This window comes from Henckelia pumila, chromosome 2, assembly GCF_033568475.1.
Source record: "Henckelia pumila isolate YLH828 chromosome 2, ASM3356847v2, whole genome shotgun sequence".
Taxonomy (NCBI): Eukaryota; Viridiplantae; Streptophyta; class Magnoliopsida; order Lamiales; family Gesneriaceae; genus Henckelia; species Henckelia pumila.
The window spans coordinates 112,563,745-112,589,330 of record NC_133121.1 but is presented as its reverse complement, the minus strand read 5'-3'; the positions used below and the strand labels follow the sequence as shown (position 1 = coordinate 112,589,330).

Here is a 25,586-nt window from a genome sequence, read left to right as displayed (position 1 = left end):
ATCCTAAATTTCTCAACAAGTCGAGAAATCAAACTTGCATCCTAAATAATCAGAATATAAAATAAATCAGATGCAAATCTCGTAGCCTAAATTGAAGAGACAGAAAAGATTTTCGATCAACACAGTTCCCACAGTGTTGTCTCTGATGTCTTCAACACGAACGGCAGCACGGGGACAAGCAACAACGATGGTTGCAAAAGTTCTTCAAAATCTTCGAATTCTTCTATGTGATTTTCTCTGAAAGCTCTTATGAATTCTCCTCTGAAGTGTACGTTTGTTTGTGCGCAGAAATCCTTTACTTATAGATGAGAGTCCATGGAAGAATTTCCTTGTAGAGTCCTAAACAAATAAGAAAATTAGTCTTTGTTAGGAATAAGACTCTTTTAAATATAATTAACACTATCTTGATAATATTTGATAACAATAATATCTTATCAAGATAATAATTAATCTAGGTAAATATCCATCCATATATTTTCGATAATATCACATAAATATTTAGCCTATCATATTAATGCATATCTTGATATTATTGTATAAACATAAAACACTTCAATTCGATATCAAGATATATTTTGATTAAGTTAAATATCTATCCTAAAAATATTATCGAGATCATAGAATATTTAACTATATCAAATCAAATATTTTGTCTAGAAGGCAAAATTCAATATTTATAATTAACACATTTAAGAAAAAGATTTTCAAGGAATTAAAATTCCTTTCATATAGCATAAAATATTGGCATTTTCATAATTTATATTCATTATAATTTGGGTCAATTTGTGGAATTTAATTAGATTCTCTACAGTTCACGATATTGTATACTACATAACTATTATATGATCATGTGTACCTCACCCCTCGGACTCCATTTCCACGCATATATACTATTATAGTGCTCATGATATTGGTCATGGTTTTTAGTCTAATTTTAGTAGATATACTATAATTGCATGTGACCCCTGAAACAAAAATTAAAAAAAAAAAAAAATTGTTTTTATATGAATTTGAATTGAATACAATCGTATCTATAAAAAAATTTGGAACTCTCTAAAATAAGTCATGATTATCCAAGCCATCATTTGAAAAAAAAAAAAAACAACCAATATATTAAAAAAAATTTAATGATGATGGAACTCGTAGCCCACAATCCTCAATATTCCTGATCGAAATTTTCGGTCATATTGTGTAAATTTTCGGCTTAATGCAATAGCTAGCTAGCCAACCTAGTTAACATTGTACGACAGACTCATCTAAAAAAATGTTGATAAAAAAAACACACGGTCCATATATTTTACCTACTCGAACAGCTCCGCTTGAATGACATCATGATATATTAATGTTGCCATCGGCGCACATCAATATTGAATTTTCCCGATTGAGATTGTCCAGCATCCAACGGCCAACAGGTAAAAATTGACTCTCTTTCAATTATTGAAATTTTGGAATTTATTAAGGATACTATGAGAAACGTTACATGATTCTTTTCTTTTGCGTACGTGCTCATTAATTTTATTATTTATTTACATTAATTATTAATTAATAATAAAATTAAAACTATGTGCTTGTTTTTTTGCCATTTGCCTAGAAGAAATTAAATAGACTCATTAATAATTTATAGAACAAGTCAAATATTATTCTAATTCTAATACAGAAAAGAGGAAAAAGGTCAAAAGATTATATTGAAATTTGAAACCTTTGTAGCTGTCCAAAAAAAAAAAGAAAAAGAAATTTGAAACCTTTGCCAGAAGATCTTGCATTCTTTGAACTAGTCTAAGTCTTGTCTTTGCTCTCATACCTTTTTTTAGTACAAATTGCATCGAATATCGAAATTACATCATATTGCAATACTAAAGAGTGAAATTTGCCCGCACAACCGATGGAACTTGAACATGGACTCGAGACGTGCTTGTCTCGAGCTAAGAAAGTACCTAAATCTACCTAAATAAATTAGGAAATCTTCTCGCAGTCAGCGGAAATCGAACCTGAGACCTCGTGGTCTCAGGGCATCAGTCTTGGCCATCGAACCTGAGATCTCGTGGTCTCAGGGCATCAGTCTTGACCACTAGGCCAAGACCTGATTGGCTACTCTCATACCTCGGAGACGTGACCAGAATAAAATCTTTTTTGAAAGAAAAAAAAGTTTAAAAAAAAAGTAAAAACCAGAAGCAATCAATATTTGGAAAATATATATACAAACTAGGAATATATATTTTTTAAATTAAAATAACTAAGAATATTTTCAGAAATAATAAACTATAACTTTTCTATATAATATGTTTGTAAAATAAAATAAAACTCGATGTATTTTTTGCAAATCGGCAAATGTGTACGTATTATTATTTTGGTTTATATGGTTAGGATTATTTAATGGGGACACAGTCACACAAGGCCGATGGGCGATGGAATATATTTGTAGAGTTTTCAGAAAAAAAATGATACAGTAAATTTCAAATTTTTATGTGGACCAAATTAACTTGTTTCAACTTTCACGTATGTAAATCAATGAAATTCTTAATTCAATCTTTTTAAAAGATTATATAAATATTAAATAGCTAGAATGATCAAGTTTATATATTTTGAAACTCAATTCGAACGCTTCGCATTCATCCATAAAATGTTGTAACATGCGTTCAGGGACATAGGCGAGTTGGTAAGGCCTGAGGTGACGTGAGAAAAAATTCCCCAGCGTCGCGGGTTCGATCCTCGTGTGAAGTATATTCCTCATTGAAATATTTGGGGGTATGCTCTGGGGGTTGGACCATATTGTTCCCTCCCTCATGTCCCTGCCTACTCGTGCACATCCCTCGATTTAACTCCCGCATGAGCCAATGTGCCTCTGACTCATGTGGGATGAGTCCCCTTTGGGGTCAACCCTTTTTTGATAAAATGTTGTAACATGCAAAATTTCATGTGAAATTCACATTATTTTTTAAATAACAAAAATAAATCATAATTAGGAATATTATCACAAAAGTGTATTAAATTTGTGTAGCATAAAAAATCATTAGTTCTTATCAAAAAAAAAATCATTAGTAAAAATATGCAAATCCTCATGCTAAACGTACAAACATATATATAGCTTAAAAAAACATATATATGGTTCAAAATGTGATAATTAATTCAGCTTATTATAAAACGGAAGGCGACATATATTCCCAATTAAGACAAAAATTAATCATTATTATTATTTTTAGGATAAGACAAGCTTATTTATATGTACGTAGGTATGTATGTATGTAGGTTGGCAACAATTCAACAAGGACTTGAAGGTTCTAAGCTTTTTAGTCGGGCCCCTCGAAATTAATTCTGTAATAAATTATTCCAGTGCTTTATAAACAATATTTTTTAATAACAAGCTTTGTCAATAATTCAATGGCAACATTATCCAGCTGTTCCAAGTTTTCAAATTTTAATTTTTTTTTTAGAGTGAAGTTTTCAAAATTAATATATATACGTAACACATACGCAGAAGTATATATGTCACAAAAGATATCCAGACTAATCATGAATCATATATATAATATCGGAGCGATCGAGAATGATAAATTTATTTGTATCATATTTATACGTGACATTATTACAATTTATCGGTATCGAAATAAGTCGTTATGATTTTTTTTTTGAAGCAAAATAAGTCTTTATGATAGAAGATGAAGATCGTATGATAGAACGTGAGTCTTCAACATGCATCTTTATGATATGTCTTGGATTATTCAATGGGTTAATTAAACACATTGAAATTAAGAGGCAACATTTACATTAATGTTCCATGTAGGTATGAGTATGACATTCCAAAAGGGTGAATACTTTAATGGAGTAGTGGAGTTCAATAATATCCAAACTAATTTCTCAACTGCCTCCTAGTCCTTCTATATAATTAATTATATCATGTATATGGTCTACCTAACAACTGCTATGTATGTATGTATTATATTCTGTACTTTTTTTATTGTGTTAGGCAATTAATTAAAGGGTTATAAGTGTGAGATATGTACATATATCATAATCAAGATTTTTAAAATTTTTAGGGTTTTTATTATGCTCATGAATCATGATCAATTCCCATCTACCTACATTACCAAAGTGCGTGGCAATCTGCTTTATCTGAGAGACCTACCCAGGTTGGTTTTCATAATTTTCCTAATCAATATCCTCATAATTGCGATTATATGATGGGTTTAAAGGATTTTATTCTAAATCTATCATGTGTTCTTTTCATAATTGGGACTTTATATATCCTTTCTGAAATATATCATTGAATAGTATTTATGTTTGATATTACTTTATTTCATTTTGTTTTACCAATCTGGTAATCTACCAATTTCATGTATATGCCACTTTCTATACATACGCTTATTAAAAATAAGGCTACAATGAGAATTTTAATTTCTAGGTAAACCTTGTTTTTTTCAATAATTTTTTAATATGTATGAAAGCACATATATATTTTCTGTTGATTACTGGTATTCCGTCTTGTCTTTTCGTGTTCTAAATAATTTAATTTGATTAATTAATTAGTATTATTATTATTCATTCATTCACTATATAAATGTAAGAGATGATCGATAAACATTTGAGAGTATACGGTTGATTGTACGTGGACGGAAGTTCAAGGGTGTGCATGCTAGCTTAATTTTTATTTTTTTTATTTTTTTGTGATATGAAAATCCGCCGCCGCTATCTTTCGGTGCGCTCTGGATAAACCCTCGGACTAACGCAATAGCCTGCAAACTACGCTAGCCAGGTAAACCACACTAGGCAAGCCCTATGTGACAGACTAGTCCAAAAAGGTGTTGGCAGGGAAATCGAACTCCTAACCTGTGGCCGAGAATTCACCTACTTCATCAATTTGAACACCCCTTGGGGGCGTGCATGCTTAATTTATTATTAGTACACTAAGCACATATATTGCATGTACACATAATATAATTTTATAAAAATAATAATTAAAAATTAAGATAGTGGGATAGTGGGAATAAGAGGTAGGAGTTTTTTAATTCTAAATTACACTTTTACCTTTTAATTGTTGAATATATTTAAAAGAATCATAAGGATAAATTTGGAAATCTATAAAAATTAATGACCAAAATTAGTTACTCTAATGAGTTTATCAATTATAATATATATAGTAAAGATTTATAGCTACGATGCATGTATTACATTTATCATTTATGTCTTCCACTTTATTATTTATATTATATTATATGGTGTATGCATGTATTGCATCAATGTCTTCTTTTTATTATGTATGTATGTAAGTAAAATAGTGAGTCCTTAGTTTTAAAAAAAATAACGAGAGGGTATAATTAATCTCACATTTTCATTAAGTATTTGCCAAATATAGAGATATATCATTTGACAAATCTAATGTCACATGGCTTGCTAGTAAATCTAAATATATGACACGAAGATATGGACTTAATCTCTACTAACCACTCTTGACGCTAGCTATCTCATCAATTTTTTTTCTTGCAACCTCATGTTTGATATTAAAATTTCATTCAAAATTTTCATTTATTTTCCGCACTTTTTTCTTAACTATCTCAATTATTCTAGATACAACAAATATTAACTAAATTAATTTTTTAAAAATAAAAAAAAATATTTCATGTGTGTACTTGTAAATTGTAATATTCATTTATCTGTAATTCATCGCATGCATAGAAAGGGTGAGTATTATACTAAACCAATGTGTGCAAGTTTGTTGGTTTGTATAAGATTTAGAAGCAATGATAACTTGGAAACACGATCTCACTGAGCCCAACACTGGACAGTGAGGCCCAACATTGATGACTCGAATTGAAGCCCAATAAGTGTATCAAATTGAAAATATCTTAAATTTATTTCCAATTGAGTCCCGGAGCATATCGACAGTTCGAAAATATATTTGAACTAACGCAAATGGAAATTGAAATTTTTTAAAATCATTTTTTCATTGTTAATAAAATCTCCATAATCACTAATTTTTAGAGGTTATAAACAATACCTGAGAATTATGTAAAAAGATTCTTCTTCTTCTATGTTTTTTTTAAAAAAAAAATCAAAACGCCAATGTTCTACAATTATATATGTACCTACTGCGCCCTAGTTACACCAGAACTCGAAAAGATTGGACATGCATCCTTGCACAGAGGGCTGCTCATTATCTAATCCCTTTCTAATCCTTTTTCACGAGCATATGCACCGCCGCGTTGGCTAAGCTCAGAGCATACAATGACGAATAACTAAACGTCTAAACCGGAGTGATGCAAGCATAGCCGATGGACAGACGTAACGATGGAGGGCTTCTCCAGATACTGGAGAAACTTTGTAAATGGACTTGATACCCGTCAGAGCATCTGTTTCAATTATCCATTGCAAACCTGCAGTGATTTTGAATAGCACCCAAAATGCCCTCTCGAACAACAACAATGTTTCGCAAAAGGAGACAGAAAATATGCCATCTGTTCTTTTAGATGAAGCAAAAAACACACCACCCTGACTCTCCCAGATTACCACTCTCACACCAAATGCTTAAAACCAGTTTTAACTGCACCATGCATCCCCATAGGCTTCAATGATTTTAAAATTGTAAGAGAAAGAAATCAACTAAAAGGTGCAAACTCTGTAAGAAAAGTTTGCAGATGAGCCAAAACGTGCAAGACAGGATACGAGTTATCTAACAAAAATATAACTCCGAGCAAAATATTATTACAGCATTAACCTACCAATTCAATAATGTCTGAACCAGGGGGATAAAACGAAAAAAAAAAAAAACAAAAAACAGAAGCAAAGCAAAGCAAAAAAAAAAATGTACTGCACATTATACATCTAAGAAACCAGCATCAACTACATATATAATCCAACCGAACGATGTCTGTGTGTTCAAGGATATCGCTTCCACGAATTATCCTCCCTGTTGTTTCGGAAAGCACAGCACCCAACCGAGTACACGATGATGAGGAAAACGAGGAATATGATGTTTAAAACAGCCACCTTTTTCCATTCATTCTTGATGTTATCCAACAGTCCAGCCTTGCACGATTGGCAAGCGTAGCACAACTTATTCGAGTCGTTGCTCCAGACAGCGCAGTCAGCATTGCCAGATGATGTTGAGTTGTTGGTGTTCCAGTTCGTTGGGCTAACATATTGGAAGTTACAATCGTTTGATGGCTTGCAGCAACCGGACTGTCAAAATTCATATTACCATTTTAGCACATATGTTTCCCCAAAATGAAAATATTCAAATTTACATCACATTTTCTTAAAAATGCCAATTTAGCTCCCTGGATTCAGCTCCAATTTAAGGCAACTTGATATCATATGCACAAAGAAGACAAAGTTACTGGAACTATTAAATTATTTGATGGTGAGAGTGGTAAAAAAAAAAGAGTAAGGAATAACAAAAGGTGAGAAACCTTTTGAAATGGTCAAACTCAAATGTATCCTATTTTAAAACATGGCACCAGTTATTTTGATAGGAGTCAAATGGCTAATGGTGGGACCCACAATCACCAATAATTGATAATTTAATCAAATATTCGCTGACCAATTTCCCCATTTGAAATTTTGATCAACCACAAGATCTCAATCTTTCTTTTCAAAATTTAAAGAACACCAGCTCATGTTCACCAAAATAATCTATGTCAGTTTTCAAAAACAAACCAAGATTTCATTTCGGAACAGAATGAATATCAAGATCTGAACAAAAACCCCACAATCCACAGAAAATAGCAAGATCCACCGGAAACAAACCAAAATTTAATCTTGGAACAATTATTTAAACATCATAAGCATTAAACAAAGGCAAATTAGATACCAAGATCTGAACTTTTATAAGTCAAAACTCAAAAAAGGATCCCGGGTATAGAAATTAACTCGCAAACATGCACAAGGTATAGGTATGTATCGATTCTAGCAGGGCCTCGTGTGAAAAAAGTTTCCAATTTTATTCAAAAAAAAAATAATGATAATAAAAATTTCGGAGTAAAATCTTGAATACCTGAAGAGCAGAGAGGTGCTTAGTGTAAAAATCATTCACTGGAGTTGACACATCGTCAATAAGACTCTGGCAAATCTTACTGTCAGCCAAGCAACTACTGATCTTTCCCCAATTCTTATTAACCCTTTTCTGCAACCAATTCGAGTAATCCCCAAGTCGATATTCTTTATACCCTTTCCCAGAAATAACCTCTCCTGCGCCCTTATTCGTCACCACGAACGCGAAAATAGTGAAGCAGAACAAGAGCAAAATCAGCAAGAACATGACAAATAGATAAACCCACATCAGCCAAGAAACGCGGCAGCAAGATCCCACGATTCCCGCAATCGACACCAAGAGAATGAACACTCCCAAAGCGATCACGGGCTTGTCAAGAAAGCGCTCGCACTCTGTGCTGCCTTGCTTCGAGAGCCATATTCCGCCGGCTATGATGGGGATCGACAGAAAGAAGGTGACTATGTTCAATATTCCCACCAGATTGTTGCTACACCGCACCATTTTTCAAGAGAGACTTCAAGATTCTTCTTTCAGATTCAGCTGGATTAGAAAAAGAATGCCTTTTTCGTGTTTGGAAGATAACATTCGTGTTCAGGGAATTGTGTGTATATATAGGTGAAATGGATTGGTGGGTTAGATATTTTTGGAATTATTTTGAGAAATTTCAACGAAGGAATCGATCAGATTCGGAGGAAGCAACACGAGATGGTGCGGTGTAGCGCGTGGCAGCTGAAGCGTGTTTGGCCGCGTGAGTGAGTACGACTGATTACTCGTAGTTTGATTGGGAGTTGGATTTGGCCAAACAATTGCCAAACGGTTGGTCAAATCTTTTTGAATTTCATGTTACCAAATTAAATGTTAGTTTTTGAAATAAGTATATTGTTGGCGTGTTCGAAAATGATTTTTAGTTTCGAAAGAAAAAAAAAAGTTTTGAGCTAATATTTATGACTTGATTTAATTAAAAAGAATTAGTAAACTGAGCAATAAATAACGATTTGAAGAAAGAAATACTAAACTTAAAATAATATTGTCTTAAATAGGATTTTTCAAATGAAAAGTAAGTAATTTGTATGTAGAGAAAACAATATAAATATATGTATATATTTATTTTTTTTAAAATATAAAGGAGAAGCAAAAACGCAAAAACCACGTTTTATGGCTCCTAATAATTTATAGCATTCTTAAATACAACATATGATTTCAGTTCAGCATTAAATTACAAACACAAGGTCTCTTTAGAATAAAGAATAGGTCTTAGTTAGCTACTCAAACAGTTGAGTTTAAAATATTTATTTAACACAAAAAATTCCGTGATTTTTTTGCAGATCGGAAGCCAGTTGAGGATAATTAGAGGCAGAAATAAACAATTTTGGGATTTGTGCTTCCAGAATTGGATAATTATGAGATTTCCGAGTCCCGTTATGCGCAACCGCAATTGTATAGGTTTTTCGTGCGTTTTAAACGCAAAGGCATGTTATACCCTTCCTTGCTCACACCATTTAGATCAGTATATTCACTGTTTTGATTATTAAATTGTGTTGTTGCATTTGTATGTGGATATAATAGCTCAAGTTTTAATTCATGCATCATTCACGTTTTTATGCATTGTGACTTGGTTGTGAATGATTTTTCGGTCATGGCTGGGTTTTAGTTGCTGCTCACTGGTTGATGGTTGGGTTAGGTCCCTTTGAATCTTGGTTTAATATGTCTTGAACTAGTGTCGGCCAGGTGAACAATTGGATGATTGTAAGGGTGGTCTATCTTGCGGGCAGATTAGGCAGAGCTCGGGCAAGTGGGTTGTCCAGGTCGGGTCAAGTGTATTAGGATCATATGTTATGGTTTGGGTCTGGATTATTTTATTTTGGGCCGGGTAATTTATTTAAGAGTCTAAGTGTTTAGTTTATTCATTGGACTTAATTTAGTTATTGGGCCTAAAATATTTATTGGGTTTAAATTATTTATTGGGTTTGAGTTGTTTATTTAGGATAATTATTTGGGCTTGAATGAATTGATTTATTTATTGAGCCAAACTTATGAGGTTTAAGATAGTTATTCAAGACTTAATTTAATAATTGAGCTAAATTCGTTAATGGGCCTAAGTTGTTTAATTTATTTGGTTGAGCTAAATTCTAAGTCGGTCTAAGTACTATTGTGTCAATTTAAGTCTGATTGGGTCATTTTAAGTGTGATTGGGCTAGTCTAAGTATTTTTAGGTCAGTATAAATGTTAATGAGTCATTCTAAGTTTATGGACTTTAGTTAAGGGGCAGCAACTCGAACTAGCCAGTGACAAACAAAATAGTCCGTAAATATATATTTAATTGATGTATATGTATATTTTCATATAAGTATGATTTTTATTATGAAAAATAAATTAAATATATATTTACGGGCAAAATTTTAAAAAAATTATATTTTTAAGTTCATGCATGTATTTTATGATGAGATAACGGACATGTAAAGAAAATATTTTTGGAAATTTGAAGTGATTTGTGACAAACACGGGACTGGAGGTCGGGATACCGGGCCCGATGACCTTTTCACTTACGATTATGAGTCTATGGATCCCCAAAGGTTGGGTGAAGTGGCATAGAGCGTTAGGGGTACACCCCACAGGCCGCCACCACGTACGATGGATTTAGATTGATCAATCGAATTAGGTTACACTTCACTGATATGACCCACAGAAAATGATTTTTATGTTTATGACATGCCAATGTTTATGTTATGTATTATGTTATGATTTAGATTACGACGCAGTTTATGCATACGATTTTACGATCATGCATGCATTAGAATCCTCAGGTTATTTTTATATACGTTATGTGCTTGCATGTGGTTTTATTTAGTAGTACTTGTTATTAAAGGTAGAGCATGGTGGGCCTTTAGGCTCACTAGATCTAAATGGTGTGCATGTGAGATTTATGTTATTCAGGAGGTTGTGATCCCGACTGGTGGTAAAGACCTCTGTGCATTCGTGGCAACTAGCACAACCATGACCTCTGCGCTTTTATGTTTCAATGATTATGAGATTGTATCAAACTATTTTCCGCATCTTACGTTATTGAATATTTACGCATGGATTTATAATGTGTTCGAGTATTTGAGTTATGACATAAAATCGCTTTTTATTATGTATTAAATTTTATGAAAATCTATTTTAATTATAGATGCATATATGTATGGGCATATATGTAATATTAAAAAAAAATTCCTTCGAGTTTGGTTCGTTTCAATTACAATATTGCTACAGTAACTTTTAATTAATCCTGGTGTTAATCTAAAATTAATAATTACTTAAAACATGAGATTGCAAAACAATCAAAAAAAAAAAATTATAACGCATATCAAATAGTGCCATATAATCATTAAGCTTTCAAGTGAGTCGTGACACTATGTTTTTTTAAATATATGTTATGTCGGTATCTTTTTTTTTTTTAAATGCCCCAAATAATATAATTGTGAAAGGAGTAGTAGCTAGTGTTGTCCTCAAATTAGGTACTTGTCTTTTGAACCGTGAATTTCTAAGACCATGAGTCATGACTCATGACACAAGATTTGGTCATCCCGCGTTCCATGATTTTTTTATTTTAGTTTTTCTAGTGTTGACTTTTAAAACATATATATATATATATATATATATATATATATATATATATATATATATATAAATTCGTATGTTTGATTGGTGTAATAATTAATTTGAAAAGAAGTTTTGTTTAATTTGAGGTTTTAAAGAGTGTTTGATTGAGTTTATAAACTTTATAAAATAGCTTATAAACAAGCTGGAATTAATAATCTCATAACAGTTTTTAAGTTTTAAAAACTATTTTGAATAAGTTTAATTAAAAATAGATAGTTTTATATATGTTTTCTATCATACTAACGTACGTGGACAAAAAAATTAGGCATATTGCCACTTTTTTATCAGGCCAAATCCAACTGTTACAAAATTAATCCCTAAAACAAGGACCATGGTAGGCAGGAGAAACAAGTTGAGATAAATAAATTGTTCATCAGAAATACAATAAAATAAAAATTATTGCATTAAATATCATAATTGCAATTTGTAATGTGAATAATTGATTTAGCATATCATCGAGTCTTGTCGACAATAAAAATCTATTGCTTCTGTAAAAGAACTAGTCTTATAGTCCAATTCTGTGTTGTATGACTACCACCAAGCTACTCACTGGACCAATCTCCAATTTATTAACTTATATATAGGTGTAATATTAACTTCAAGTTGATGTAATTTTTACACTAAGCGTATAACTCATTTTCAATTTATTAAATCTAAACTTTATTCTAAAAAGAATATTCTCGTAAATTTCTTTATTATTAATTTATTCACAACAACTAATTTATCCTACAAAATATTTATAAACAAAATAATTAAAATATCAATAATATCTAAAATAATTTCTATGTAGATATTCATTAAAAATATTAATGAATTAAAATGTTTAATTAAATCTATTTTAAGAATTATTTTAAAATTTTAAAATATTTAATTTTATTATTTTAAATACTTAAACTTATTACTTCATTGAATGTAATTAATTAATTATTCAAAAAAATTACAATCACACATAAAAATAATCTGATATAAATTACAAAAATACAATGAATATTAAAATAATGCTCACAAAATAGAAAAAATAATGTTTGTAATCATAGATTGTTTTTCAAAGTTGTATATTTGTATTCAAGGTTAATTTATTAAATTATAATTACATATTTTAGATAATAAAATTAATACAAAAAAGCATTACACATTAAAATAATATTAAGATAAAAACAATTAAATATAACATTAATAATTATCAAATTAAAATTTTATTATTTTATTTAATTGATAATATAATTCAAAACATAAATTTAGTTATTTATTTAATAAATAATGTTTTTAAAATCAAAATTTACATAATAATATAATTAAATTATTAATAAATAAGCTTAAAATATATATATATATATACAGAAAACAATTAGAACTAAAAAAAAAATAAATCAGCTTTTCTAAGCTCAATTAACTTGTGCTACATATGTCAAGAATCCATATGGGTGGTGTTTATATATTGACGACCAAAACATCACCTGCATACGTCACCCATGTTAATTGAGGCTAGAAAAGTTGATGAAAACAAAGGCAATTAACATAAAGTTTACAAGATAGTCAAACCATGTTGCCCTCTCCGTCTGGAATACAGAACAAGAACTTTGATGACTTTTTTTTTTTCCGGTACAGAAAGAAAACCAAATGGAGATTAGTTGGAATTAATAAGGACATGAAAAGCCTCTCAAATAAAGAAGAAATAAGGCCCCTTGTTGAATCATATATATATATATACCACCATCGAAGAATTCAGAATAGTAAATGATTATTCTTTTTCTTTTAATTGTTATTAAAACAATATTTTGTTGATTGCATTTCTTTGGAATTGTAGAGGTGAGATTGCTGTCAAAAGTGAAGTACAACAACATAGTGAGAGTGTGAGACTCATGGGCTTCTGCGAAGAAAATGTTCCAAAGAGTAAACTAATCGTTCATCAAAACCCATTTAATTTTCAATTGAAATCTTTTCATTTAAACTATAATATTTTCATTTATTTGGTGAAATGAGAACAATAAATAGCTTAGCTGTTGTATGTGGGTGAGGAAAATTAACATGTTTTACTGGTGACCACAACGTACGCCTACGCATGCATTTCATGCATTTTTTACAACTATGAATCATCTCGGACATTATTTGAAAATTACAAAAAGTACCATCAAATTCATTTTAAAATTTTGGAAAATCACTAGTTCAGAAACCAAACACTACTTGTTCAGAAATGGTTCCCCTCGATCCCACAAATCAGTGCATCAAAGTAAAGTTCAACGTATTGCATGCATTACAGTAATCAATGTTCCTTCTTTAGCTCATCCATAGATTGATATTTTTTCATCAATATCGTTTTTTGCAACTCCAAGATTTGTTTGGTCATTGTAATATCCCTCGTTTCTTCTTCTATGGATTGTTTTAGAGCTATTAGTCTCTCTCTTTCTTTCTGATCTTACCTCTTCCTCTCGTGTTTGCAACTCCTTTTCTTTTTCTTCAATCTTATTCACATGCAATATTGTCATTACCTCTTGCTCATCGGTTTCAAACAACCAAGAATATGAACTATCGAGCAGGAGGAAATCAAACAACTTAATCACAATAAATTAGTTTCTAAGTTTGAAAAGCCTCAAATCATCAAGAATTTAGACAAAACATAGTGAAACAAAATAACGTTATTGGTATAAACAAATAAACAATCAAATTCACAATTTTTAATTATCACATCTTTGATCAACAATATAATCATTGTTACCCATAAAACTAATTTGAACATTTCATCAAGCAGTTTATGTACAATAATTAAAATTTTTAATTCAAATAATTTTTATACATTAATCCATTAAAAATTATCTCTATATCTATATCTAGATATGAAATAATCAAATAAACAAAAAATTTAGGAAAATATGAGCAAGAAAGAAATGAGAAACCTATTCCGAATTTCCGATTCCTGCCGTGGAGTAAGTAGTATTGAATGAAATCTAATTTTCTCAGCAGACTTCTGTTTATGGAAAAGGGTTGGGCTATAGTTCCCTATAATACAAATTTTTTTTAAAAAAATCGTGGGCCTCTAAATTTTTTGGGCCTGAGTAAAAAAACTCTTTAGACTAACGGCTCTGCCCGAGATTAATTCCCCACCATGTCCTCATAATAACACTCAAGAAGATCCATTTGCTGACGTACGTTATTTGCGGCAGAAGCATTGTCTTACTCAAGAACTCTAGTTAAGAACAAGACCAAGTTAAACCCAATAACGAAGAAAACTAGAGTTGCGAGACCTTGATTTACTGCACCATTGAAAGAGCCGAATTTATCTAAAAAAGTATAGTTAAAAAACATGATAAAAATCTGGATATTAAATGAAACAGAAATGAATCTAGCAAGATAAATGCTACGCCCCCAGCCTCCCTTTGAAGTGTTATTTTTGATGCATGGTTTAAAGAAAACAACATTTGTTTCATCATTTGACTCTCGAATATTTGGTGTTCCAGTTTCGTGGAAGATCAGAGTATAAATTAATAATACACTGCACTTTAAATTTAGATAAAAATATTATCAAAGAGATGTGGTTATAACCTTTGGTGCAGTTTCCATGATCTACCGTACAACAATTAAGTCTCGAGTTATTTCAATTGATTTTCGAGCTATGTGTAACGAGACATATTTCCGCGAAAATATTTTTGAAAATATATTATATCATCTTTAGTTATTTTCCCCAAAGTTTTTTAAACTGGGCGAATTCAATAGTGAACAACCGGTCACGGGCTCTGTTCGAATCATTCCTAAATATCGATCGAACCGGATTTGAGCTGATTAACCAATTTAAACCGGTTCGTTTATTTTTAATATTTTTTATAATTTTATTTTTAATATATTTATTCAAAATAACTTAAATTCACCGATCGAAGAGATTTTAGAAAAATTTGTATTGCTTTCAACTTGGTGATTTGCAAATGAGGTATCCATCCTTTTATAGTAGTGATTTTATATCATGAACGACTATAAGATCTATATGATCGGACGATGAAGATTAACTCTATACAAGCTAGCTTCTGTGTTTCATCTACACAAGCCTAGATTCTTAAATAATTCTGTTAAAGTATGCTTCTATCAGATTGAATGAGAATAGAGAAGAGATCGGATCGAATAGTACAGATCAGATGAGCTCGGGGTTCAGATGAGTTCATGATGTAGATCGAATATTGGGATCAGATTGAAGTGATGGTCAGATAAGTCTTCGGATGAGTTCATGCAGATAGATTGCTCGAGTACTGTGACTTGGTTAGAAGTCAGATGGAGTTTCCATAAAGCTAGAAGCTTGAAGGCAGATCGATGCAGATCGAAGTACAAGAGTATATCAGACTGATGAATGAAGTCTTATCGGGTTGGACCATGTTGACTTTATAATTGGGCTGTAAGTTACTGTTGACCTAAAGCCCAAGATGAAAGTCGATGTATTTTCTCTATATATACAGATGGAAGCTTGCCGCAACGAAAATAACAGAAAATCAACTTCTTCAGAATATATTGAGAGAATAAAAGAGAGATTTCGGAGGAGAAAACTTGGGCGGAGATTGTGACGGGAAGATTCAAGTATCAAAAGCTTGAATCGTGTCTGTATCTAGCATTAAGAGTTTTCTGGTTTATCTCTGTAATAAGCTATGTTCTTGAGCTTGGTTTGTTCTGTTGGTGATTAATAAAAGTGTTGCGTTGCTCTCCCGTGGACGTAGGCATATTTCTTGCCGAACCACGTAAATACTTACGTCGTTTATTTGCTTTCGCGTGAGTGGTTGAGTTTGATCTGTGTGTGTTTGGGTTCATCTGTTCTGGGATTGTGTTATTATTCTTGTGTGTTCGTCTGCGTGGTGAATTCTCCGATATTGAATTTTGGATTGATTCCTAACAAGTGGCGCCGTCTGTGGGAAACCAAGCAAAGATGGTGGGATCAATGAAGTTTGATATTGAGAAGTTCACGGGAAATAACGATTTCTCGCTCTGGAGAATTAAGATGCGGGCAATCTTGATACAACAAGGATTGGTGGAGGCTCTTAAGAAGAAGGAGGAGATGTCTGATGAGATAAAGAACAAGGATGAATTACTCGAGAAAGCACACAGTGCAATTATTCTCTGTCTGGGAGATAGACCTCTTCGGGAGGTAGCCAGAGAAGAATCTGCAGCGGCTGTGTGGCTTAAACTTGAGAATTTGTACATGACGAAATCCCTGGCTAACCGTCTGTACATGAAACAGAGGTTGTATTCTTTTGTGATTAAGGATGAGAAGAACCTTGAAGAGCAGATTGAAGAATTCACAAAAATATTGGATGAATTGGAGAATATTGAAGTAAAGCTTGAGGATGAAGATCGGGCTTTGATACTTCTGAATGCCCTAACAAAAGCATATGAAAATTTCAGAGATGCTTTGCTCTATGGAAGAGAACAGACGATAACATTGGAAGAAGTTATGTCTGCTATTCAATCCAAGAAACTTCAGAGAAAGTCAAACACAAACACTGAATCACATGGAGAAGGTCCTACGGCAAGAGGCAGAAGTGATAAGAGGACATCCAGTGGGAAATACAGGCCAAAGTCCAGATCGAAGAGTCAAGAAAGATACCAGAACAGAAACTTGGGAAATATGAAGTGCTATGCTTGTCAGAAGGTTGGACATCTGCGAAGAGACTGTCCGGAAAGAAAAGGGAAACAACATGAAAAACCCAAGAAAGATGGTACTCTGGCCATAGCTTCAGATGTATATGACTCAGCAGAAGTATTGGTGGTTTCTAAAGGTAATCAAAACCACGAGTGGATATTGGATTCAGGATGCTCCTTTCACATGTGTCCTATAAGATCTTGGTTTGAAAAATTGGAGGAATCAGATCAGGGCATGTGTAGTGACCCTGCATGGAATCACCTACTAACTGGCAACTAATAGCATGCATTAAACTTAATACAGCAAAATAACTTAACAGAGTAAAATATGCGGAAACAAAACCATAATTTACATATCAGCTTAGTAACATAATCCAGGCTTAAATCTGTAGTGATACAACCAAATCGAAATACTTAAACAGTAAACATTATACAGCTAAAACAAATCCTGTTGTATAAATTCCCCTGAAAAGATCCGACTCCCTAGTCCTGCCTCGAACTACCGGCTCCGTCCATCCTGCGACCTGCCCCATGGAATAGAGTGTCCAAGATAACAACTAGGACGTGAGCGCTAACGCCCAGTACATAGACATGAGTAAACATATGTATATAATGCATGCAACATGATGACTGGTACAGAGTCATCTGAAAAGTCATGCTCAGAACTGGCGCCACATGAGTGCTGCCACCGCACAGATCAACCTCTGGGTGCAACCACACTCGTCTAGTACACCAGAGTAGACAGACATAAATGCCCCCGCCGTCGCGGTACTCTCAGTGACAGACTATTGAGTATAGAGCTGAGCGGCTCTATAGTCAGGTATAACAAGGTATAGGCTCAACGTGTATATGCACATGACATATGAATATAGAAAGTGGTAAATCATATATCATGTCATATAATAATGCCAAATAAATGCAACATATAAACATGTATACTCGCTGGCAATCTCAGTCAATGTATACGTACCTCTAGGCTAGTTCAAGTATAATAGGATCCTAGATTCCAAGCCTATATTCAAAAGTTCACCGTATCACTATATAAATTCTATAAGCCTTAACTAAGCTAATAAGTACTCCCAAAACTTAAATAGATTCCCGGACCATACCTTCGTCCGTAGTTAGCCCTTTGGAGTCACTAGTCCCGGATGACTATAACCACACCTTGGTTATTCCAGAACCTCTATTATAACCGATAGGGCCCTCAAGTGTATATCTCACACTATATAACTGTAGAAGGAAACTCGGGAATTCGTATTTCAAAATGAAATCGAACGAGCCCTATTTATAGGCAAAATTCTCGGCCAGGATCGGAACTTCCGATTTCAGGATCGGAGCTTCCGATCCAGCTCATTGCGTGCATGAAGGACACGCCAGAATCGGAACTTCCGATCGGGCGATCGGAGCTTCCGATCTGCTCTACATTCAACACTTGTCAAAACTCGCGGCTGAGTCATCGAGCATTGCTGGCAGCTGGAGATCGGAACTTCCGTTCCTGGATCGGAGCTTCCGATCTCGGTGCTTCCGCTGAGCTTCCGAAGTGGCTGGTATCGGAGCTTCCAATTTGGGTTCGGAGCTTCCGATCCGGCCCAAAGTCAAAAGCCCAAATTCTCTTCCGAAGTCCAATAACACTCCGAAATTACTAACTCTTAATCATATTTAACATATTATTATTTTAAAATGGAACCTGGGTTACTACAGCATGGTACTGTTGGGGAATAATCAATCATGCAGAATAAAGGGCTCTGGAAATATAAGAATAAGGATGCATGATGGGATTGACAGAGTACTCACCAAGGTGAGATATGTGCCTGAGTTGAAGAGAAACTTGATATCATTGGCAACACTTGATGCTCAGGGATATTCATTCAAATCAGGAGCAGACAGTATCTCAGTGTCTAAAGGATCTCTGGTTGTTATGAAAGCTGTCAAGAGGAACCTCCTATATGTACTACAATGTGAAACGATTATTGAAAGTACATCAAGTATTCAGGAACAGTAAGACAGAACCAAGCTATGTCATCTGAGGCTTGGACATGTAAGTAAGAAGGGATTACATGAGCTGTCTAAAAAAGGTCTGTTAGGTGGAGATAAGATCGAATCACTTGAGCTGTGTGATAGCTGTGCTCTTGGGAAATCAAAAAGAGTATCGTTTGGTCAAGGAATTCACACAACTAAGCAACCATTGACCTACATTCATTCAGATCTATGGGGTCCTTCTCGGACAGAAACTCATGGTGGAGGCAGATACTTCATGCCTTTGATAGATGATTACTCGAGGAAAGTATGGATATTCATCTTAAAGACTAAGGATGAAGCATATGACAAGTTCAGAGAATGGCTGCTGGCAGTTGAGAACAAGAGTGATCGGAGAGTAAAACACCTGAGAACAGATAATGGGCTGGAATACTTATCAGATAAGTTCGTGAAGTTATGTAAGGAGAAAGGCATTACCAGACACAGAACAGTGGCAGGAACGCCACAGCAAAATGGTCTGGCAAAGAGAATGAATAGAACTCTTCTGGAAAGGGTCAGATGTATGTTAATCAATGCTTCTCTACCTAAGTCCTTCTGGGGAGAAGCATTATCTACTGCGTGCTATTTGGTCAATAGGTGTCCATCCAATGCGATTGGTTTCAAGACACCAATGGAGAAGTGGAGTGGAACACCTGCAGACTACTCAAACTTGAGGGTATTCGGATGTCTTGCATATGCTCATCTGAAACAGGACAAGTTGGAAGCAAGGGCAGTCAGATGTATATTTATTGGATATCCGGATGGTGTGAAGGGTTATAAAGTTTGGAACCTGGAGTCAAGAGGTCCAAAGTGCTTCAACACCAGGGATGTGAAGTTTGATGAATCCAAACTTGGATATAAAATGAATGCAGATGGAAAGGACAATCAGATCAGTGTGAGTGATAAACTACCGATTGAGGTGGAGTCTTCCGTGCCAGATGAAGGGTCAGAAGAGATGCAAGATGAGGATGTGACAGCGATTGATTAAACAGAGGATTTGAGTACTTATAATCTTGCAAGGGACAGAACCAGAAGGGATATCAGAGCTCCTAAGAGGTTTGGTGAAGCTGATCTGGCTTGGTATGCAATTACAGTAGTTGAGGAGGTGGAGTATTCAGAGCTGAATACATATGATGAAGCTATGGCGAGTAAACATAAAAACAAGTGGATTAAAGCTATGAATGAAGAGATGAACTCACTTGAGAAGAATCAAACCTGGAAGCTAGTAGACAGACCGAAGCATCAGAAGACATTGGGATGCAAGTGTCTCTACAAACAGAAGGAAGGAAATCCTGGTACAGATCAGATCAAGTATAAATCAAGATTGGTTGCAAAGGGTTTTGGTCAGGTAGAAGGGATAGATTTCAATGAAGTATATTCACCAGTGGTCAAACATTGTTCTATCCGAATTATGTTAGCACTGGTGAACCAGCTCAACTTGGAGCTTGAGCAGATGGATGTGAAAACTGCATTTCTACACGGTGACCTGGAAGAAACCATTTACATGGAACAACCAAAGGGCTTCATACAACAGAAAACCCAGAACAAAGTCTGCTTACTGAGAAAATCATTGTATGGGCTGAAGCAGAGTCCGAGGCAGTGGAAGAAAAGGTTTGATGAGTTCATGATTGGTATTGGTTTTGTGAGAAGCCAATATGACAGATGTGTCTATCTGAAGAAGGATGATGGGCAGGTTATCTTGTATCTACTGATTTACGTTGATGACATATTGATTGCAAGTAAAAGTAGGACAGAGATATCATCCTTGAAACAACAGCTCAACACAGAGTTTGAGATGAAAGATCTGGGTGAAGCGAAGAGAATTCTGGGCATGGACATAGTGAGAAACAGGAAAAGACAGGAGATTTATCTGAGTCAGAAGAACTATTTGAAGAAGGTTGTTTTGCGGTATAACATGAATCAAGCAAAATCTGTCTTGACCCCTCTGGGACAGCATTTGAAGCTATCTGCGAGTCAATCACCTGAAAGTGAGGAAGACAAGATGAAGATGGTTGGTATTCCATATGCTAGTGGAGTGGGGAGTCTCATATATGGAATGATGTGTAGTAGGCCTTATCTGGCATACGCAATCAGTGTGGTGTCAAGATTTATGGCTAATCCGGGAACATATCATTGGGAAGCTCTGAAGTGGATTCTCCGATATCTCATAAACACAACTGGGCTGGGGTTGAAGTTTGAGAAACAGCAAGATGGGATTGATCCGGTAGTTGGATATGTGGATTCAGATTTTGTTGGAAACTTAGACACGAGAAAATAGTTGACTGGTTATGTGTTCACCTTTTATGGCACAGCGATCACCTGGAAGTCAAATCTACAGTCAGTGGTTGCCCTTTCTACCACTGAGGCAGAGTTCATAGCTGTTACTGAGGCCATAAAGGAAGGATTGTGGTTAAAAGGAATGATAGCGGAGTTGAGTATAAAACAAGATCAAGTTATGGTGCACTGTGATAACCAAAGTGCAATACACTTGATGAAACACCAAGTCTATCACGAACGATCGAAACACATAGATGTGAAGATGCATTTCGTCAGAGATGTAATTGAAAAGGGAGATGTGATCCTTGTGAAGATAGCATCAGAAGAAAATCCTGCAGATGCTATGACGAAGTCACTGCCGTATGCTAAGGTCAAGAAATGTTTGGACTTAGTTAATGCGGTGATTGGAAATTAGCGAAGGAGGTTGGGATGGAGAGCATCATTCAACTTGAAAGAATCAAGGTGAAGATTGTTAAAGTATGCTTCTATCAGATTGAATGGGAATAGAGAAGAGATCGGATCGAATAGTACAGATCAGATGAGCTCGGGGTTCAGATGAGTTCATGGTGCAGATCGAATATTGGGATCAGATTGAAATGATGGTCAGATAAGTCTTCGGATGAGTTCATGCAGATAGATTGCTCGAGTACTGTGACTTGGTTAGAAGTCAGATGGAGTTTCCGTAAAGCTGGAAGCTTGAAGGCAGATCGATGCAGATCGAAGTACAAGAGTATATCAGACTGATGAATGAAGTCTTATCGGGTTGGACCATGTTGACTTTATAATTGGGCTGTAAATTACTGTTGACCTAAAGCCCAAGATGAAAGTCGGTGTATTTTCTCTATATATACAGATGGAAGCTTGCCGCAACGAAAATAACAGAAAATCAACTTCTTCAGAATATATTGAGAGAAGAAAAGAGAGATTTCGGAGGAGAAAACTTGGGCGGAGATTGTGACGGGAAGATTCAAGTATCAAAAGCTTGAATCGTGTCTGTATCTAGCATTAAGAGTTTTCTGGTCTATCTCTGTAATAAGCTCTGTTCTTGAGCTTGGTTTGTTCTGTTGGTGATTAATAAAAGTGTTGTGTTGCTCTTCCGTGGACGTAGGCATATTTCTTGCCGAACCACGTGAATACTTGCGTTGTTTATTTGCTTTCGCGTGAGTGGTTGAGTTTGATCTGTGTGTGTTTGGGTTCATCTGTTCTGGGATTGTGTTATTGTTCTTGTGTGTTCGTCTGCGTGGTGAATTCTCCGATATTGAATTTCGAATTGATTCCTAACAAATTCTATATAAGTCTATGAATTAATAATTTAGAAATTTCTAAATATTACTCAACCTCTACTATGCACAACATTTAGAAATTTTCGAAATACACATAAAGATATCGATTCGTGACATCACGTCTTACATGAAATATCGGGAACATCACCCATCCTCGAGAACTTATTCACAATTGGGAGCCCTCACCTTATTCATTTAGGTAACAGAAGATTCCAACCACAGAGCTCGATCTAGACCATGGCTCCGATACTACCCTTTGTGCGTAATGGAACCCGGATATATATCTTCATAATGAATTTGATACTACTTGTTGTTTATTTGACACTAATGCGCTTTTATGTGGTTGATCTAACGAAAAAAAATCTATTTTACATATATTAAAATCCAAAAAAACAAAAAGGTACTGGTAAGGTTGGCATACGGGCTGCTTACTTGACGAGTTTTAAGACAAATTCGTCTCTTGCATTGTACGAGAGATGAAAAGGCCTCAAATTTTCTAAAACCGAAGCCTAGGAAATATGTTCGCAATAAAAATCAACATTTCAGATAATATTTATATTTACAGTGTTGTAAACTGTTTTTTAGGACGAAAAAAGATTTCATTTGTTTTTTAAAATGAAAATAGTTTTATAAATATTTCTATATATAGTTTAAAACTTAAAATATCTATTAAATGTAATGTTTATGGTTAATATGTTATTTTATTTAATGTTTGTCTTAAAATAATTAAAATTATAATAAAATTAAAAACATTTTTTCATGGTTAAGCTCTAAGATATTTTAAACTTGAAAAACTATTAAGCTTGACCTCTATGCTTCAACACGCTTCACGCTTTTAGAACCTCCTCTATATATATATTTGGGAGTATACACATTTCGACACACTTCACACTTTTAAAACCTCCTCTGTATATATATTTGGGAGTATACAACTCGTGATGTACATAGTACGAAGCACCTAGACAGAGTAAACATAAGGCCCAATACCAGTGCTTCTATATAAATATATAACGGTCTATTCAAGTGTTTATAATTGAGAGATTCACTAAAAAATGGCTACATATTAGTAGTACAATAACGGAAAAATTGCTTTTTTGGTTCTGTATGTTTGTCACTTTGCGATTTAAGTCATTTATATTTTCAGATTTAAGTTTTAGTCCGCTATCTTTATTTTTTTGGCAATTTTAGTCTTTTTTCCGATGTTGCGCTGACATGGCACCAATTCAGTGCTGATGTGGAGCTGACATGTATAGTGCCACGTAAGCATTTTAGAATAAAAAGGACCGAAATTGCCAAAAATTGGAACACGCAGGACTAAAACAGAAATATGAAAACATAAAGGACCAAAATCGCAAAGTGAGAAACATACAGTGCCACGTAAGCATTTTCGAATAAAAATGATCAAAATTGCAAAAAATCGGAACATGGCAGGACTAAAACAGAAATATGAAAACATAAAGGACCAAAATCGCAAAGTGAGAAACATACAGGATCAAATTTGCAGTTTTCCCTACAAAAACTGATAAGACAAAACACCAAATTAATTACTCTTCTATATATCATGAGACAGATCTCTTATTCGACTCCAACCATGTAAACGTATTATTTTTATGACAAAAGTCTCGAGTTTCATTTTATATATGGATCGAGTCGACTCGTTCAAGAATAAATACATATCCATAAGACAAAATTAGTTACTTTAATTTATTGCAACAGATTCCGTAAGAAATAGAATCAAAAGAAAAGATCAATCTTTTTTTCTTGAAGGGGCCGGGTCATATATAATTGCACGAATCAACAAGTCAAACAGATCGATTCACAAAGTGATCAAATGATAAATAAATAAATTAATTAATTACGAATTTAAGGCAAGCAAGTGTAGTAGCCAATTGACAAGGAAAAGGGATAAGTGTTTTCATAATGAAACTCAACAACATGACCATGGGGTATTGGCTTCCCACCATTAACTAGGCAATCATCGTATTCAACTCGCTTGAACAGCTTAGGGTTTACAAAACGTGCCGACGAAAACCAACCGCAACGAAGATGAAGATTCGCGACCGCGCAATCTGCGCGGTCACACATGTTTGTGATCATCACGGAATATCTTGGTATCCCTCTTGTCGATTTTAACCACTGGATCACTCGAATATCCGCCCCGCGACATCGGGACCCCCGAGTCCTCGTAGCTGCATTTTCCTTCGAGATATCAATGTTGTTGGAGGTTTTGTTGATTTGTTGTAGGGAACCATGAATTTGATCGAAACCATGTGGGGGGATTAATCTGGATTTGACCAATATCGACAAGAAATATAAGATGAAAGTTAGAAACACGTATATTTTGAGGTTAGGAGATATCATAATGTACATTGTTGAATACATGCACGGGCATTCAGATTTCTGATCAATGATCACTAAAGATCATCACGAAGCTAGATATATAAATGCTCGAGAAGAAATTAAATGGTTTCGATGTTATTAAGGTTAATTCCTTAAATAGTAGATTCTGTGTGGCCAGCCAGATCACAGTGTCGTACGTATGTACTTGTTACCAATTTTCCATACAAGTCGAGAATATTGAATATTTCTCTAAAAAAGAAACTCTTCAATAGATCTTGATTTCTTGAAATGGCAAGAAAGTGATGAAATGTGATGTTTGAAGATTTTGGTTTTCCATGAGTATTATAGCCCGTTTGGGAACATTAGATTTTTATTTAAAAAATGCCTTTTAAAGTTGGCTTTTAAAGTGCTTTTTTAAATAAAAATTGTAG

At 34.0% G+C, this 25,586-nt stretch overlaps 1 protein-coding gene across 1 annotated transcript; it reads right to left on the bottom strand.

Moving 5' to 3' along the window:
- Positions 1 to 6,630: 6,630 nt before the first annotated feature.
- On the bottom strand, positions 6,631 to 8,571 carry LOC140881469 (tetraspanin-8). The gene is made up of 2 exons (XM_073286808.1): positions 7,988 to 8,571; positions 6,631 to 7,173 (listed from the first exon to the last, which is right to left on the bottom strand). The coding sequence occupies exons 1-2, from the start codon at positions 8,483 to 8,485 to the stop codon at positions 6,871 to 6,873; spliced, it is 801 nt and encodes a 266-aa protein (XP_073142909.1). The 5' UTR covers positions 8,486 to 8,571; the 3' UTR covers positions 6,631 to 6,870.
- Between the last annotated feature and the right edge of the window lie 17,015 nt (positions 8,572 to 25,586).

Excerpts from the sequence above, each read along its gene's own strand:
- LOC140881469 (XM_073286808.1), bottom strand. The coding sequence starts at position 8,485 with ATGGTGCGGTGTAGCAACAATCTGGTGGGAATATTGAACATAGTCACC. Across the intron at positions 7,174-7,987 it reads AGCACCTCTCTGCTCTTCAG|TCCGGTTGCTGCAAGCCATC; the intron begins GTATTCAAGATT and ends GAATTTTGACAG.